The sequence below is a fragment of the Globicephala melas genome, chromosome 15 (genome assembly GCF_963455315.2).
Source record: "Globicephala melas chromosome 15, mGloMel1.2, whole genome shotgun sequence".
In the NCBI taxonomy this organism is placed as follows: Eukaryota; Metazoa; Chordata; class Mammalia; order Artiodactyla; family Delphinidae; genus Globicephala; species Globicephala melas.
The window spans coordinates 60,390,199-60,406,154 of NC_083328.1; the positions used below are offsets into that span (position 1 = coordinate 60,390,199).

The 15,956-nt window shown below is 48.5% G+C and overlaps 1 protein-coding gene across 2 annotated transcripts; it reads right to left on the bottom strand.

Moving 5' to 3' along the window:
• Positions 1 to 1,882: 1,882 nt before the first annotated feature.
• PLAGL2 (PLAG1 like zinc finger 2) lies at positions 1,883 to 15,892 on the bottom strand. 2 transcript variants are annotated; one of them, XM_030830939.2, is made up of 3 exons: positions 15,797 to 15,892; positions 10,188 to 10,560; positions 1,883 to 7,037 (listed from the first exon to the last, which is right to left on the bottom strand). In XM_030830939.2, the coding sequence occupies exons 2-3, from the start codon at positions 10,445 to 10,447 to the stop codon at positions 5,807 to 5,809; spliced, it is 1,491 nt and encodes a 496-aa protein (XP_030686799.1). In that variant the 5' UTR covers positions 10,448 to 10,560; positions 15,797 to 15,892; the 3' UTR covers positions 1,883 to 5,806. The 2 variants fall into 2 exon arrangements, with proteins under 2 accessions (XP_030686799.1, XP_030686800.1); XM_030830940.2 differs by lacking the exon at positions 10,188 to 10,560 and having other exon boundaries at positions 15,797 to 15,863.
• Between the last annotated feature and the right edge of the window lie 64 nt (positions 15,893 to 15,956).

Sequence of the window (15,956 nt, forward strand, 5' to 3'; positions counted from 1 at the left end):
CGGCGGTGGAAATGGGGTGAAGTGCAGGGGTGTACCAAGCAGCGAACAGCTCTGAGCAGGCGCCCAGGATCAGGCCCAACCCCAGAGCCACCACGCCAGGCAATTACTGTTCCCCGCATCTGCGGTGGACAGGTGGGAGTCGGCTGATGCCCACACTCGACTGTGGCTTTGGGGCAGCTTTCACAGGATAAATTACTCAGGCATATGCAGAGGACCCAAGAGGTATCCTTTGCAGAGGCTGACTAGACTGAAACTTGCATAGTAATTGTCAGGCACACAGAGGTGCTCAAAATATTTGTGGGGAAAGGCAGAAACAAGGTCTGAGTAGAAGGATCTAAGGGCGAGGGAAGATCCCAAATGCTGCCAACCAGGAAGCAAGTGGGCCTCTGCCTGGTTTCCCTGAACGAGCTGGATCTTCCTGGGCTGACAGGCTGAAGGGTGGACATGGCTTCACCTCGTCCTAGGCCTAGGGGCTACCCCTTTCTCTGCTCCAGACATTTCACAAATGTGAACTCTAGTCTGAAGTGCAGGGTCTGTGCACAGATAGTAAGAGCCTGGATGGACCAGCCCCCGCAGCCCTGATCCTGCAAGTGCACCTGCACTCCTGTGATCTCAGCTCCCAAACTTGTGGCCCATGGAGGTCAATACACCCAATACCCCACCCGCTCACCTGGAAGTCCTTGCCACCTCCTCCAGAAGGCCTTCAGCTTCCTCCCATCCAATGGAAAAGATAGCTTTGAGCCCCCAGACCCACTCCTGGGTATGCATCCCCTAGAGGGCAAGGTGGATTCTCTTGGGGCCCTAGCAGGGATCCAACCCACTGGGGTGGACAGTTAGTCAAGTAAACAGAAGGCCAAAGAGATGAACAGCCAGCCCACTGCCTTTGTACATAAAGCACCTGTTACACACATTACTTAACGTCCCATAAATTCTTGGGCTGGTCTCTGCAGTGATTTGCACTGCTTGGCTATGAACACTGGCTCCAGACCCCAGAAAGGCAAGCTCAGTCTGAGCCCTGGACAGGAGGATCTCAGTACAAAGGATGGGGCCCGGAATAGTGATGACTATCTTCACTGGAGACTGGCCAAGCAACATCAGGTGAAGCCATAATGGCCTTTCAAGAGTCTGTCTGAACCAAATGGGTAGGCACGAGTGTGGTCAAGGTTAGGTCCTAGCTCTGTCACTTACCAGCTGTGCGCCTTGGGCAATGGATGACATTTTTTTCTTGGACAACCAGCATCCATTCTTCATCCTAACAGTACCCCAAATTTCCTTTGAGAAACTACTCCAACCCTTGTCTCAGCCTTGTCATCACTGGCCTATAGTGACTGGTTTTGGGATGGCACACAATGCCATCATGGCCAATGAGACAGGAGACGCTTACGTGAATAAAGGACTCCTCTCTCCCAGAAAGGGTCCCTCTCCATTTGTGGTCAGCACTGTGTGAAAATGACTGGAATTATGGTAGCATTCTTCTACATAAAGGGACAAACCATTTTGAAGGGCTGGAGGATGAAGTCACAACTGCACAAGATAGGGCAAACACAGGAATGCTAAGGCCAACCATGTTTGAGCTGCTGGATCAATATTAACCTCAAGACTGCACTTCATCTGGCATTTTCAGTGACATGAAATTTCACCATTTAAGCCAATTTGGTTTTTCTGACTCTTGCACCCAAAAATATTAAGTGGTGGCATGATGCCACTTACCTCAAAGATCTTTAATATCAAAGTGCAAAGTTTGTAGGTGCTAATGTGAAAGGTTGTTACTGTCTGCCCTATACTCATCATCCCCTTGGATGCTAAAGATGTCTGGATTCCAGTTCTTCTTCAAGCTCTCTCCTACCCCTTCCCAATCAAACAGGTTCACAACTTCCAAACACATCATTCAGAAGTTTTTAATAAACAACTTCATTATAAAAACTTTTTTTGAAAATGTAATTCTGCAAAACATTGAAAAATCTACTTTAACAAAGATAGGCCCTGTGCATTTTCTAATGGCACTTATATTTTACAATTAAAAACCTTGTTTTATATAAAGCCAAAAATACTCCAAGAGGTTATTCACTGTGTTTACAAAGTGCTAGAAGGTTTTGTCTTGTATTTTTCTCTCTTTAAATAATCTGGCGTTCCGAAAGAGTGGCTCCAAAGCCTTGACCACTGGGAAGGAGGGAGGGAGGTGTATGAGAAGTGGTGTTTCAGGAGTTCTAGTGCCAAACAGTAGGAGGTGGAGAGGTGCACTATGGGGAGAACCCGCTAAGGAAGGAAGCTCACACCCGAAGAAACTGAACTGGAATGCTTCTTCCAAACCCCTCCATAGAGGCACTAGATTATGATGGTGGATCCTTCTCCTGTCACACCAGTACACCCCTTTCCCTCGCCACAGACCCTACTCTCCAGTGGTGAGGTTACAGCCAATTCCTTCCACAGCAGGTTCAGAGTTCCAGGAGAGGCCAGGGTGGGGTCCCAGAGGAATCTGGACTTTTCTGGCCAACACCTGCCTAAGGCAAAGTTTCTTATTACATAAATATCCTTGTTAAAAAGCAAAATATTGATCCTGTACAATATAAACTGTTAAAAAAAAATCGTGCTTAAAAACAGCTCCTAGATAAAGAGGAGGTGGAGAGAGGGTGGAGAAAACAGCTACCAAAAAGAAGGGGGGTGGGGACTTAAAGGGCTACTAGGGGAAAGTTTAGGGCAGTGAGAGAATTTCAACTTAGGACAATATCTACGAGCAAAAGAAGTAATCACACCTGCTTCCCAGATTTCCATTAACAAAATGCCATTGTAAAAGGGTGAGGGGAAAAACCTCATTGTTATTCCTTTCCCTACCTCTCACATCTCTAAGATGTGCACAGATCCTCTGAGCTGACACAACTGGGCATGCTATCCCCTGGCCCCCAGGACTGCACTCAACCCTGACCAGCTACTGTGCAGAGGGGGAGTTGCCTGCCACTGTTCAAGGCAGCTCATGCTGACAGAGGTTGGAGGTGGTGGGGGAAGGGAACATCACCCCTTTTCCTGGTCCCCGTTTGGTCTCTGCCAACATGCCGTGGCTCCTGTCCTGGGCAGAAACCCCTAGGCTCTCATGGCCTCAGTAAAGGTACTGAAGTGGGTTTGGTACTGAGTAGGATAAAGCTATTCTTATCCTTTGAACAACCAGGCCAATATGGACTTTTTTCTTTTTTTAAATTTTGGGGAGGTTTAAGAAATGGCTGGGTGTCTATGGTCCAAAAAAAAAAAAAAAAAAGGTGAAGGCAAATGTTCCTCTGCACCAGCAAAGTTCACAGTGATAGGAAAATTCCTTGTGGGTGGGAAGGACATTGAAGGAAGAAGAAAAGAGGAACAGGACGGAAGGAAGAAGTGAGGGGAGGAGGGGCAAGGCCCCAGTTACAAGGTTTTAAATAGTTGCTTTGCCTGTCCTATGAGTTTCCCAGCATCACTAATGGGGGAGAGTATTCAAGGAAGGGACAGGAAAGAGCAAAGAGGAGGCGACTCTTCTAACAGCCCAAGACTTTATATTCTGTGGCCAGAGGCCCATTTGCCTCTGTAAACGAAAGATGCAGGGAAGGTGGCAGGGAGGGGTGAGGGTTGCTGGGTCTAGTGATGAAGATCAGAGACGACAAGGAGAATGGCAGCAGAGTCCTGTTTGGATCCTCACATACCATTTCCTATACACGAGTCCCAATAACATGCACAGCATGCAGGAGGTGGCTGCGTACCAAGGGGACGCTTTTAAAAGTAAACCTTAATTAGTCCCTGGGACTCACTGAAACTAATTTTTAGAAGCAAATCACCTACTCTGATTCTAATCTTGCCAGACACCTTTATATCTGGTTTTGTCTTTTTTTTAAAAAGGTATCCCAAACTAGCCTGCCTAAATTAAAACATGCTTATTCACTCCACATTGCTTCCAATCAAGGGCCAGGGAGCTACATTATAAGGCTTTCACCTCAAAGGAAGAGTACTGGCCTGGGCTGAAGCAGAAGCCTGGGTCTTGGACCTGCTCAGTTCCTGATGATAAACCAAAGTGATTTCTAGACAGAAGGGGGAGGGGGGGAGGACTGGGAAGAGGCTGAGGCAGTTCCTCGGTAGTTTGTCCTGAAACCCTAGTGGAGAAGCCAGTACGAGGCACCTGCTGAGAGAAGTGCCCAGAAACTGCTGGCTGCATCTGTAGGAGTTAACAGTAAAGAGGTAGGAGTGTGTTTCTGAATCAGAGTGGAAGTGTCTCAAGAGGGCCCCACACTGGTGGTCCCTGAGCTGCCTCCCTTCCACGAGTGGGAAGAGCGAAGCCCATGCAGAACTGAGATGAAGCAGGGATGGGGTTCAGCTGGGCAAGAGCTGTGCTGTGGCAGGGAGCCCCACAAGTCAGAAGAGAAGAACTAATCATTTGTTGCAAGAAACTTGCTGAGTACTGGGGGCAAAAGTGAGAGGGGCCACAAAAGGAAGATGGAAGTTCTTTGATGGAGAGCAGAGAAGCCTAGGCACAGTGGGCCTGAGTCCACGGGACTGCAAAGTGGGAGAGAGGAGGAACACTGTAGAGAAGAAAAAAGTTTGGTATGGGAGGCAATGATGTACACCCAGAGATTAGGACTCAACTATCTGCCCAGTCCTAACTTTCTGAAAACTCTTCTTCCAACAATTCCACAACTTCCTGGAAAAGAGACAGGAGAGAGACAAATGAGGTCTCACCCTCTCCTTTGCTATCCACACCAGCCTAGAACCGGAGTCCCTCATTCCAAGACTAATGATAAAAGCTCATGACATTCAGGGTGGGGATTAGAGAATTGGGGCGGGAGGTGATCGAAGTGGGCATGCCTTTCATTTCTTCCCCTCTCCAGTTCAAAAGGAGGATGAGGGGGTCATGATGTACTTGGAGAAAAACAGAATTGCAGACCTGTGAGAAAACCGCTCCAATCTTCTTGCCTGTCTCCTGTGGACTCTGCCGACGAAGGCAGGAACAGACACAGTCATGGAAGATGGCAGAGACTGAAGCAGTCCAAAGTCAGTTTATTTCCCCACAGGGGAAAAATATGACCTCAAGTGAAGAGAAGTCAGTGAGACCCGACTCCGCCTTGTAAACAGGGCTCCAGTTAACACCAGGTACCAAATGGTTCCGGCTGGTGCCAACTGGAATGGACTGGTGGGAATGGATTCACGGTGTGTAAACAATGTTCACTGCAATCATTCTAAGGCTATACAGCTCAGCAAGGGAGGTGAAATGGTGTGTCTGAGGCGACTGTGTAAACGGTACCGTTGCTGGAAAACACTGAAAATGGAGGTGCTAGGACAGGAGGGATGGAGGTGATGGGAAGAACAGAGGCCCTCTCTCCTGCCTGTTGGTTGGAAGCAGGCAATGGACCCGCTGCAGCAGGGCCTGACCAACTGCTGTGGGGTCTGCAGGCTGGGACCAGAAGACGGGCTTCTTGGGCTATTTCTCTCGAGGTCATCCAAAGTAAAACCCTCTGTGTCTCCGAGACCTCTCCCTTCTCCAAAGAGAAGGAGGTTCTGATGCTTTGGAGAGGGAGAGGGCTAGGTGTGGCTCCCGATTCAGATTAAAAAAAAAAAAAAGTAAAAATACCTGAAGTCCTATTGTATGAAATCTTTTCATGGGGTTGGGGCTCAAGGCTCCTCCTGGAACTGATCCTGGAGCCCAAGCCCCCAAACCAAGTGCTCCATACAGATACTGAAATTTTTCTTTTTGAACTCAGCTCTGAAAGCTCAGCTGCCTTCATGGGGGATGCATATGGGGTAGATACTGAGACTCCCTGACAGAGCCAAGACTGAGCTGAGGTCCTCCTTGGGGCTACTGGAATGCCTGGTGGAAACGAGGCAGGGTGGTGGTGCTCAGGCCAGAGGTGAAGACAGGAGGCAAGGAGTGCAGAGGCCCAAAGTTCAGCGGTCCCCCAGCTCCCGGGGAATCTTGAGGCTGAGCTTGCAAAGTGGTGAGCAGGGGCTGCGCCTCGGCCTGGGAGTAGCCCATGACCAGGCCTCCTGTGGCCCCGGGTGGGTTACATGGGGGCAGGTTGAGAGGAAGAAAGCCCAGTAAGTGGGAGAAGTCCACATTAGCAGCGCAGAGGGCCTCAGAGAGGTTGGCGGGGCTCTTGGTGAGCAGTGCTTCATCTAGGAGGGCCGCAGCTGCCGCCGGCTGAGGTGAGGCGGGCTGGGGTTCAGCGGATGAGAGAGACAGGCTTCCAGGAAGCTCCGCCAGAAAACTATCCACCTCCACTTTGGGCAATTTGTCGGGCAAGTATGAGGTAGATCCAAGCTGGTATTTTGGAGGAAGCTGAGCTGGGGAAGAGATAGGTGAGGACTCCAGAGGGTAGCTCATACCCATGGGCAGCGTGTTGTGCACCAGGGAGTGTGGCACGCCCGCACTGGGCATGGTAGGGATGTGGGCACCATACATGCCCATGGGCAACATGCCAGGGAAGGCCTTGGCCCCCATCACGTCCCGAGAGGCCATGCACAGCACAGGGCTCAGCTCTTCCTTCACATTGACTGTGGAGCTGCAGCTGAGTAGGCCTAACATGTCCACTGGCTCTGTCTTGATCTTGAGCAGCTCTTGCGAGTGACTCTTCTTGACATGACGTGTCAGGTGGTCTTTGCGGCCAAATCGCTGGGCACAGTACTGGCACAGGAAGTCTTTCCGGCCTGTGTGGACCACCAGGTGCCGCCGCACATCCTTACGAGTATAGAACCGCCGGTCACAGTGGTCACAGGGGTGCTTCTTCTCCTTGGTGCCACCTGCTACCCGGCGTGAGTGGGCCTTCAGGTGCTCTAGCAGGGCCTGGGTACTCTCGAAGGTCTGCAGGCACACCTTGCAGCTGAGGTCACCACTGCTGGCAGCATGCATGGCCAGGTGGCGCCGGTAGCCCAGCTTTGTATTGTAATTCTTACCACACTCAGAACAGTGGAGGGCCTCTTTGTTGGGGTCATGGGTCTGCAGGTGGTTCCGCAGATGATCCTTGCGGTGAAACATCTTATCACAGTACATGCACTGGTGGGGTTTCTGGGCTGAGTGAGTGGCCATGTGCCTGGAGATAGGGATGGAGGACAGAGGAGAAAGAAATGAGATCACAAGGGCTGGCTAGACAACTGAGTTGTCCACTAACAGGCAACCAGACACAAAAACTATGGTACAGCCATGCAATGGAATGGAATACCACGCCAACTGTATTCTATAGATATCCCTGACCACCTGCAAAATCATGTACTGCTATTCTTTGCAGCACTGATTTTAGTGGCAAAAAATCAGGAACAATCTAAATGTCCATCAATAGGGAATTGATTAAGTTATTCTATGTCCATAAAATGACTCAACTTTTTTTTTTTTTTCTGGCCATGAGGCTTGTGGGATCTTCGTTCCCCGATCAGGGATCGAACCTGGGTCCTCAGCAGTGAAAGCACAGAGTCCTAACCACTGGACCACCAGAGAATTCCCAACTCAACTTTTTAAAATAATGGCAGCTTTATACGTACCACAGGTAACAAGCTCCTAGATACACTTAAGTCAAAAAAACCCATGAGACAGAATAGTGCCTATGGAATGGTACTATACATATGAAAAGAGGGAAGATATATGTATGTTTGCTTGTATGAGCTTAAAATATTTCTGGAAGGCTACACAAGAAACTGACAACACTGGCTACCTATGGGGAGAAGAAATGGGCAGCTTTTATGGGTGTGATGGAGAATTTTCATTATATACCTTTTGAATTTTGAATGCATTTCCTTTGCAAAAAAAAGTGTATTTATAAAAATTTAAATGACACAATAAAGGGAAAATGAAATGTATCTAAACTTCCTGATCTGGAACAATATCTGAAGATATAGGGAGCCAAGTCAAAAAAGGAAGTTCAGTATAGTGTGTGTAATACAATCCCCTGTGAAAATAAAGAAGGAAGGGAATACACGTTTGAATGTCTCAACAAGGACATACAAGAAACTGCCTTTGGGGAGGAGAACAGTGGCTTTGAGTGTGACAATTCATTTTTCACTGCATGTCCATTGGTACCATTTAAATTGTTTGCCACACAAAGCAGCAACATTTAATTTTAGCATATGTGCTGCCGAAGCGAGCACAGCAGCAACATTTAAAAACTTTTTTTTTAGTGATCTGGCACCTCAGTGTCCCTTGGTTTGCTCCTGCTCCTTTCTGTCTGGAAAGCAGCTCAGAATCCAGGAACTGCAATCCAGAGCTCCACAGTACATTCAGAATCAACTCAGCAAGACTTTGGAGTCCCATGGTTTGCAAGCCCTGTGTGAGATGTGTGATTAACGTTGTTCTCCCTAAGAGGCTGAAGCACAGGGCAGCCCCACCCACCAGTCAGTAAGTGGCAGAGGCTGCATTTAAACACAGACCTTCTTGAGACCCAGGTTCACTTAGGTATGCCACTGCTGTCTCTAGCACAGCACCCAGTGATTCTTATCAATCGTACCCATTACCCTCATGCTATGTGTGAATGCTCACACCTATGAGGGTTACTATTAACCTCCTGTGACACAACTGGCATGAAAACGTATGAGAGGGAGATGCTGAGTGATCCACAGTCTATTTCCCTCATTTTGAAGGTGAGGAAACAAAGGCCCAGAGAGGTTTAGTAATTCACCTAAAATACAGTGACTAAGGGTGGAGTCAAGGCTCCTGTCTCCTGGCCCAGGACCTTTCCTGTAGCCTCCCACTGACACTCAGACTGTCACTAAGAAAGTCTAAGAGGACAGCCCCAACTGGAATTCACCTAAGACAGAGGAGCACACAGAATCAAAGCATTCCTGAGGACAACAGAACTGTCATGAGGGCAATCCTGGCCACACGCTACCCTGTTACCTGTTTTAGTTCCTTCCTATCAACTGTTTTCCAGACAAGGAACTGAGGCTTTCTGTGGTCATCTTGTCCTTGTATTTACTCATTTACTGTCTGTCCCTGCTACTAGACAGTAAACTCAAGGAGGGCCAGCACCCCCATCTGTCTGGCTCACTATTCTGTCCGTATCACTGAACACTGTGCCTGGTATGTGGCAGGAGATCAATAAATAATAGTCAAGAGATGAATGACTGTGCATCAGGGAAGTCTACATTATTGGTAAAGGGCATGTTCATGGTCCTCTGACGGAAAGGCAAGGATAAAATCAAAATTATGTCCGAGCGGGCCCCCCTCCCTTCAAAGCTGCTCTGTCATTATCTGCTTTACACCAGGGCTTTCACATTCCATTTCACTTTAAGTAGGGGTTCTTGGGTTTAGAAGTTTCAGGAAATCTTCCAACCCAGAGGACACCAGGGACTCTACAGAGACATAAGTAATCATCTGAGTGGCATGCTAGTTCAGTAGAAGAGGCACTGCAGGACCTAAGAAGCTATAGACCTTGGGTAAGTTACTTCTCCACTCTGAGCCTGCACTTTAAAATTTACAGATTGGACCTGAGGGTCTCCTTTTCCTTCTTAACTTCTAAAACTGATTCCTAATTTGGGGCTAATATTCTGACCATTACCCGACACAGGTGGGGAAAGTAGCACAGGCGTACCTCAGAGATATTGCAGGTTTGGTTCCAGACCACTGCGATAAAGTGAACATCACAATAATAGGAGTCACATGAATTTTTTGGTTTCCTAGTGCATATAAAAGTTATGTTTACACTATACTGTGGTCTATTAAGTGTGCAATAGCATTATGTCTAAAAAACCAATGTATATACTTAATTAAAAAATACTTTATTGCTAAAAAATGCTAGCTATCATCTGAGCCTTCAGCAAACTATAATCTTTTTTTGTGAGAATTACCAAAACATGACATAGAGACATGAAGTGAGCAAATGCTGTTGGAAAACTGGTCCAACTTTCTTGACTGAGAGTTGCCACAAACCTTCAATTTGTAAAAATCGCAGTATCTGAGAAGTACAATAAAGTGAAGTGCAATACAATGAGGTATACCTGTATTGAAAAAAAAATTCTATCTAGTTTGTTCGTGGCTACCTGATATTGTACCCATCAGATTCTAGTGTTTGAATAAAAAATACCACCATTATTTTTCAGTGAGTGACCTCAAACGGCTGACATTCAGGGTACACTTATGGGACAAATTAACCTCTACTCTTCTGCCACAGATAAAGTCCCACACTCAGTGGAGTCTCTCTGGCTTTATCCTCTGGAAACCTCAGGGCAGGAAGAAGTATGGGAGTATCACCTACCTATACAGCTTGTACTTGGAGGCAAACGCCTTGCCACAGTGCAGCTGAGGGCAGCTATACGGTCTCTGCTCTGGATGGGGGAGGCTCTGAGGCCTCAGCTTCTCCCCATTTGAGAAGGGTGTCCCCGAGATTTCACATTGGCACTTCACTTGACTCTCCGCCTCCCGGCCCCGAGGCCTGGGAACTAGTTTCCAGCCCACTTCCTCCTCCTGCTTTGCATCTTGAATCCAGGGGGGTACGCTGGTGAAAAATGTGGTCATGGCAAGGCTAATGGCGAAGGGCCATGTTATTGAGAAAGCCTCCCCATCAGCTCCACAGGGCTCTGTGCTCTGTCACAGCCTCCAACGCAGCCTTCAGAAAACAATCTCTTCACCTGAAACATCAGAACACCTGGTGTTAGGGAGCCCAATACCATGAAAACATGGGCTCTGGAGGCAGAGAGATCCCCGTTCCATCCCAGCCCTTCCACTTAGAAGCCATGTGACTTTCAGCCAATTACTTACTTCCCTGAGCTGTTCCCTCATTTACAAAATGGGCTTAATAATCTCCTACATCATAAGGATCTTTTGAGGATTAAATGAGATAATAAATACAAAGCATTCAGCAGAAGGCTGGGCACCTAGTGCTTAGTGGTAACTATTATTACAAGTACCACCTAGGCTAATAGGAAAACAGGATAATCAGAGGAAGTAAAAGCCCTAAACTCCAGACTTTCCCTTCTAGCTTCACTTTGACAGCCTTTCCACTAAATTTAGAAATAGCAGCACCTCCTCCTCCTCTTCACCCTACCTCCTCCTCACTTTCTACAATTCTCCCCATAGAGGTGCTAAGGAGCAATAAAATGCCCAAAAGGCATCAGAGGAGAAAGAAGAAGCCATTACTTAGGAAATTTACACCCTGGAGAGTCAGCCCCTGCGCCAGATGTGTTCCTTAGCAGATGTGTTTCTTAGCAGCATATCAACATCAAGAGGTTCTGTCTGAGGAAGGCAACAGCAAACTCAGCATTTCCACTAAACCAGTACTGGTCCTGTCCCGCCCTCAACCACCACTCTGGGTCTCTTGGTCTCAGGGCCCAAACCATACTTCTTTAGCAAAGTCCGCTGAACACGCAAGGTGTTGAGTGGTGCTGAGGGTCCCAAAGACCCTCATAGAACACGTGCATGTCTCCATTATGAGCAAGTAACACATTTGCATTAGAACTTAGACGCCATCACCAAACTCTGATTCTTTGAGAGTTCAGATCACATCTCTTTCATCTCCACACACCTAGCACCTAGAAAAGGACTTTCAACTTTCTTTTAGATGAGTAAATCAGTCATTGAATGCAAGTGGATTCTTATTGGCTAACATGCTCAGGAAGTTCTGGTTTAAACTGAGTTCCAAAGTGGGGAGCCAATATCTTGAAGTCTGATGCTTTCTACTGGGTTGTGGAGTGGGGCGGGGGAGCAAAGGTGACACAACTTCTTTCCTGACTCAACTCAGAGGAAGAGAGAAAGGGCATTACCATACTGATTCTCAAAAGGGGGACAACAGAGCCACATTCACACTCACAAGCTCATCACACGAGATTACCAACCCCAATGCAACTTGCTATAACAGGGGGATTTCCTTTGAAGAGGTCATGCCAAAATTTGGTCATGAGGCTTTTCCATGTGAAGGGAGCAAAAGGGGTATCTGGGGATTGTCCATGAGAATCTGGGGAGGGCTCCAATTGCACAAACTAGCTGTGGGCCAAAGAATGCTTGCTCAGCTCATTAGCACCTGCTGCTTACAGTGACCATTCAACCAACAGGCTGGCGGTGAACGAGATGATGGGATCAGCGGGTTTATGCCCGAGAGAGCTTTGCTCATCATTAACATAAGCTACGTCCTGTTCAGGAACCATTCCTCTTGTTGAAGAAACACTGCAATGTAATATGATAAACATCTCCCTATCACGAGTGGAGATTTGCCTAGAAAGATCTGCACAAAGGTGACTGCATTTTGCGTGAGTCACGTGTTAGCACTAAAAACTAGTCCCACTTGAGCCTTCGAGTCATCATGGCATATTTGCCTGCTTCACGATAAACCTCAAAGGCCTCTGATGTCTGGCTTTCATCGTTTAAGTCCCCTCCTTCTTCCAAAGGGTGGAATTACCTGTTTATAATACCAGTGATTACTAGGCAGCTTGGAATTGGGTAGTGAGCGAGCACGAATTTGAACATCTAGTTTGAAGGGAATTTCCCCCACCTTCAAAGTCAAATTCTGCCCCACCCCCCGTCAATATGTGAAATCATGCACCTCAGCCTCTGGAAAGTTGGGAATGGCAGCCAGAGGGAAGCAAGTCACATCACTTTGGCTGATGTGAGAGAGGAGCCTAGCTTTGGAAATTCCACGCAAACTCAGAAAGAGAACAGTATGTCCCCCACCTCCCACACGTCCACCTCATCTGTTCTCCCGAACAAGCACAAACAAGACACAGCAGTTTAGTATGCTGCTGCTGGAAGAGTAATGGGCTTCTAGGAAAGAGGCTGATGGTGGCTAAGAAGAGCTCTCAAGGTTGTAATGATAGAATCAAAGAAGGAAGGCAGCAGCCATGTGCTTGCCTTGATTTGCACTTAATGGGGCTATGGCTTTAGTGTTACCTTAGGAACCCTTCTGGAAATCTAGTTTTTCTCCCTCTGTCCCTTGTCTGCAAAATCCTTTCATCCAGGAAGATTCCTGGGCCTCTCCCACATTATCCGAAGGCCTATTCCTTCAGACATCTTCCTCTGCAAAACTGAAAAAATTCTGCTTCTCTTTCAAAGCTGCTCTTCTGGTCTCATACTCTAACCTTAACAACTACAGAAGCTGACAGAACCTGTTCCCATAAAACAAACACAATCAATCCCTCCCAGTTACTGGTGTAACTCGGTATATTTTCATCCTAAGATTCCTTCTGGAGTCTGATATGAAGAGGGAGGTATTGTGGAAAGAACCTTGGACTTGCTATCAGAAGACTGCCACTTACTGGCTGTGAAACCATGGGCAGGTTACGTAGTTTCTCTGAACCTCAGTTTCCTCAATTTCTAAAATAGACATTTGTTCTCCTTACCTATAAAATCCTCATGGAAGATTCAGTGAAACTCTTGAAATGTCTGACATAAAACGTGTAAATACAAACAGTGCTGTCTCTGAGGTCTAAACTGTGTCTCCCTCTTTTCCGCACGGGGCCTGAATAGTACTACTTTTTTTTCCTCCCTAGATGAGTCTTCTCAGGCCTCAGAGTGAGTTTCCTTCCCTTCCCAACATCTCCCCAGAATGCAGCCTTCCCCTTTTCCCTCACAATTAACCCTCAGCACATCCCCCGGAGCCAGTCCCCCTTACTTTATCTTCCTCCAGCACCATATCCTGGGCCAGAGTTCCCTCACTGTAGGAATCTCCTCTGTTATTAAGGCCCCATACCCCAAATACAAATGCTTGCTAAAAACTCTGTATGGCCCTCTTTGGAAGCCTTTAAAAGAGACAAATCGCTTCCTCGTCTGTCTGTCCTCTGTTGTGTGCCACGATGCCTGCTGCCCTCTGATGAAACTATAGTTTTTATGGTGTTACATCATCTCTATAGAGACTGCGTTCTTTCTCCATTATTAGCCTGTTTCCTCATCTGTAAAACTAAAAATACTTACCTCACAGGCTTGTTGTAAAGATTATTTTAGTCAGGTATGCAAAGGACTCAGCACAGGGCTTGGCTTGCTCTAAGTACCCAACAAAAGGCAGCTATTATCTTTGCCTTTGTATAGAGTTGCATGTTCCCACCTTCTGCTGCCACAGTTGAATTCTCTCAAACCTCCCCCCAAAACTGTTGAGAAATAGCGCCCCTGCACCAAGGAAAGGGTTAATCTGTAAGTGTTCTTAACTAGAGAGACCCACAGAGGATTAACAGCTCCACTTCAGTGACTACCCTAAAATAGCTTTTATCCCTGCTGCCCAAGAGCTACTTGGGGATCTGAAGAACTCAATTCAACACCTGCCGAGGAGGAAACACACCCAGGAACTTTCCTTGCAGTGGACACAATCTTCCCTTAAGCAGAACCCAAAATAGCAACTGGGAAATTATAAATAGACTTAGAGATAAAAAACAGGTCCTGACCTGGGCATCAGAAACAAATCCAAAAGACACACTGATTGACTGGAGAACAGTGAGAAGGAAAGCGGGAAATGGGTATAGCTGCCCCCCGCCACCAAAACACACACACAAACACACATACACTCCAGAGTGGGGGGGAGAATTAAATTACAGGGAGGCTGGAGCGTCTCAATGACTTGCATCATTCCAGGAGACATCAAACAGGATTAACAGGGGCTGCTAGTTCTTCTATCGGTGTAGATGGACCCTTTTTGGAGTCCTTTTGATTCATGATTTCCTCTGATTCCCGCTGCCTCCCACTCCTAAGGAGGCCTTGAGCAAATGGCTGCAATTCACAACAGCCCCATTTTCACCAAGAGGAAACCTGATTAGACACCCCCCCCCCAAATCCCGTGGCCTCACCTTGGGCGGTAGGGTTAGCAACCCCAGGCGAGACTCTTTCAGAGTCCCAGGCAGACAGGTGGGAAAACACACAGGCCAGGTCACAGGAACACTTGCTGGTGAAAGTACCAACTCCCCACACCCGACGTCCCCTTATCTTGCACCTTACAAGTCCCTTTCCCCCACCGAGATGGGGCCAAGACAGGATTTGCAGGGGATAGCCTGTCTTCTGGTTCGTTTCTAGACCACCATACTGCATGGGGGGAAAGGTTAAACGCCCCTGGGCTGGGAGGGCTGGGGGGTAGACGGCTGCCGGACCAGGGACAGAAATTCAGGAAGAAGTCTGGAGGTCTCAGGAATGGAAGGGAGGGAGGAGCAAGTTATCTCGATCCCTAAGAGACCCCCACTCCACCCTCCGCAAAGAAAGAGAGACGGTGGGGGGTGGGGGATGGATTACATGGGATGGAGGGTTAAAGGGGCTGAAGATAAAAGCGAATTCCCTGAATTTCAAGAGTCTCAAAATGGTACCGGGTGGAAACTGTCTAGAGTTTGGGAGTACGATCGCCGAGGAGGGAACTATAGGTAGAAATTATTTGGGTTCCCCAGAACCAAATAATTGGGGGAAGCCTCAAAAGGGGTTATGTGGTTCTGGGAAATGAAACAGAGGAGAAAGAGCGAACTATTTGGAGCAGGAAAGGGGGTTATGTGGGTCCGGGTAGGCGTGTCTGAGAGGAGAGAGCAGGTGCAGCTTATCGGCGTCCCCCAGACCCGGGTCCCTGGTAAGGTCAGCAGCGCGTTATCTGGGTTTCCAGGGAGCCTGCGGGGTCGGGACTGGGGACCCCCCCCCCAGGGCTGAGGCTCCAGGTGTCGGAAGGGAGGGGGCCAGCGGGGTTTCTTCAGGTCCCCCAGACCCAGGTATCGGGTCCGGGGAAAGTTTTCGTCACCCTGGGGCCTATCTGGGCCGGGCTGGCGCAGAGGGGGCCTCGGGTCGGGGGTGTGGGCGACCGTGCTGAGGGGCCAGAGATGAGGGGCGCTGCCACTCCGGGCGCCGGGCGCGCGGGTGCAGCGAGACTGCCTCCCGCCCCGCTCCCCGCCGTCCCCCGGGGCCCTCGCCCACACTCACCGCGCTCCGGGCCCCGCGCTGCGGGCCGGGCCGCGCTCGGGCTCCGCCAGGCCCGCTCAGGCCCCGGTAGTGGCGGCGGTCGGGCCATTGTGCGGTGCATTCTGGGAGCCGCACGAGCGGGCGTTCTGCCCGTGGAGGGGGCGGTGCCGCGGGCTCTCTA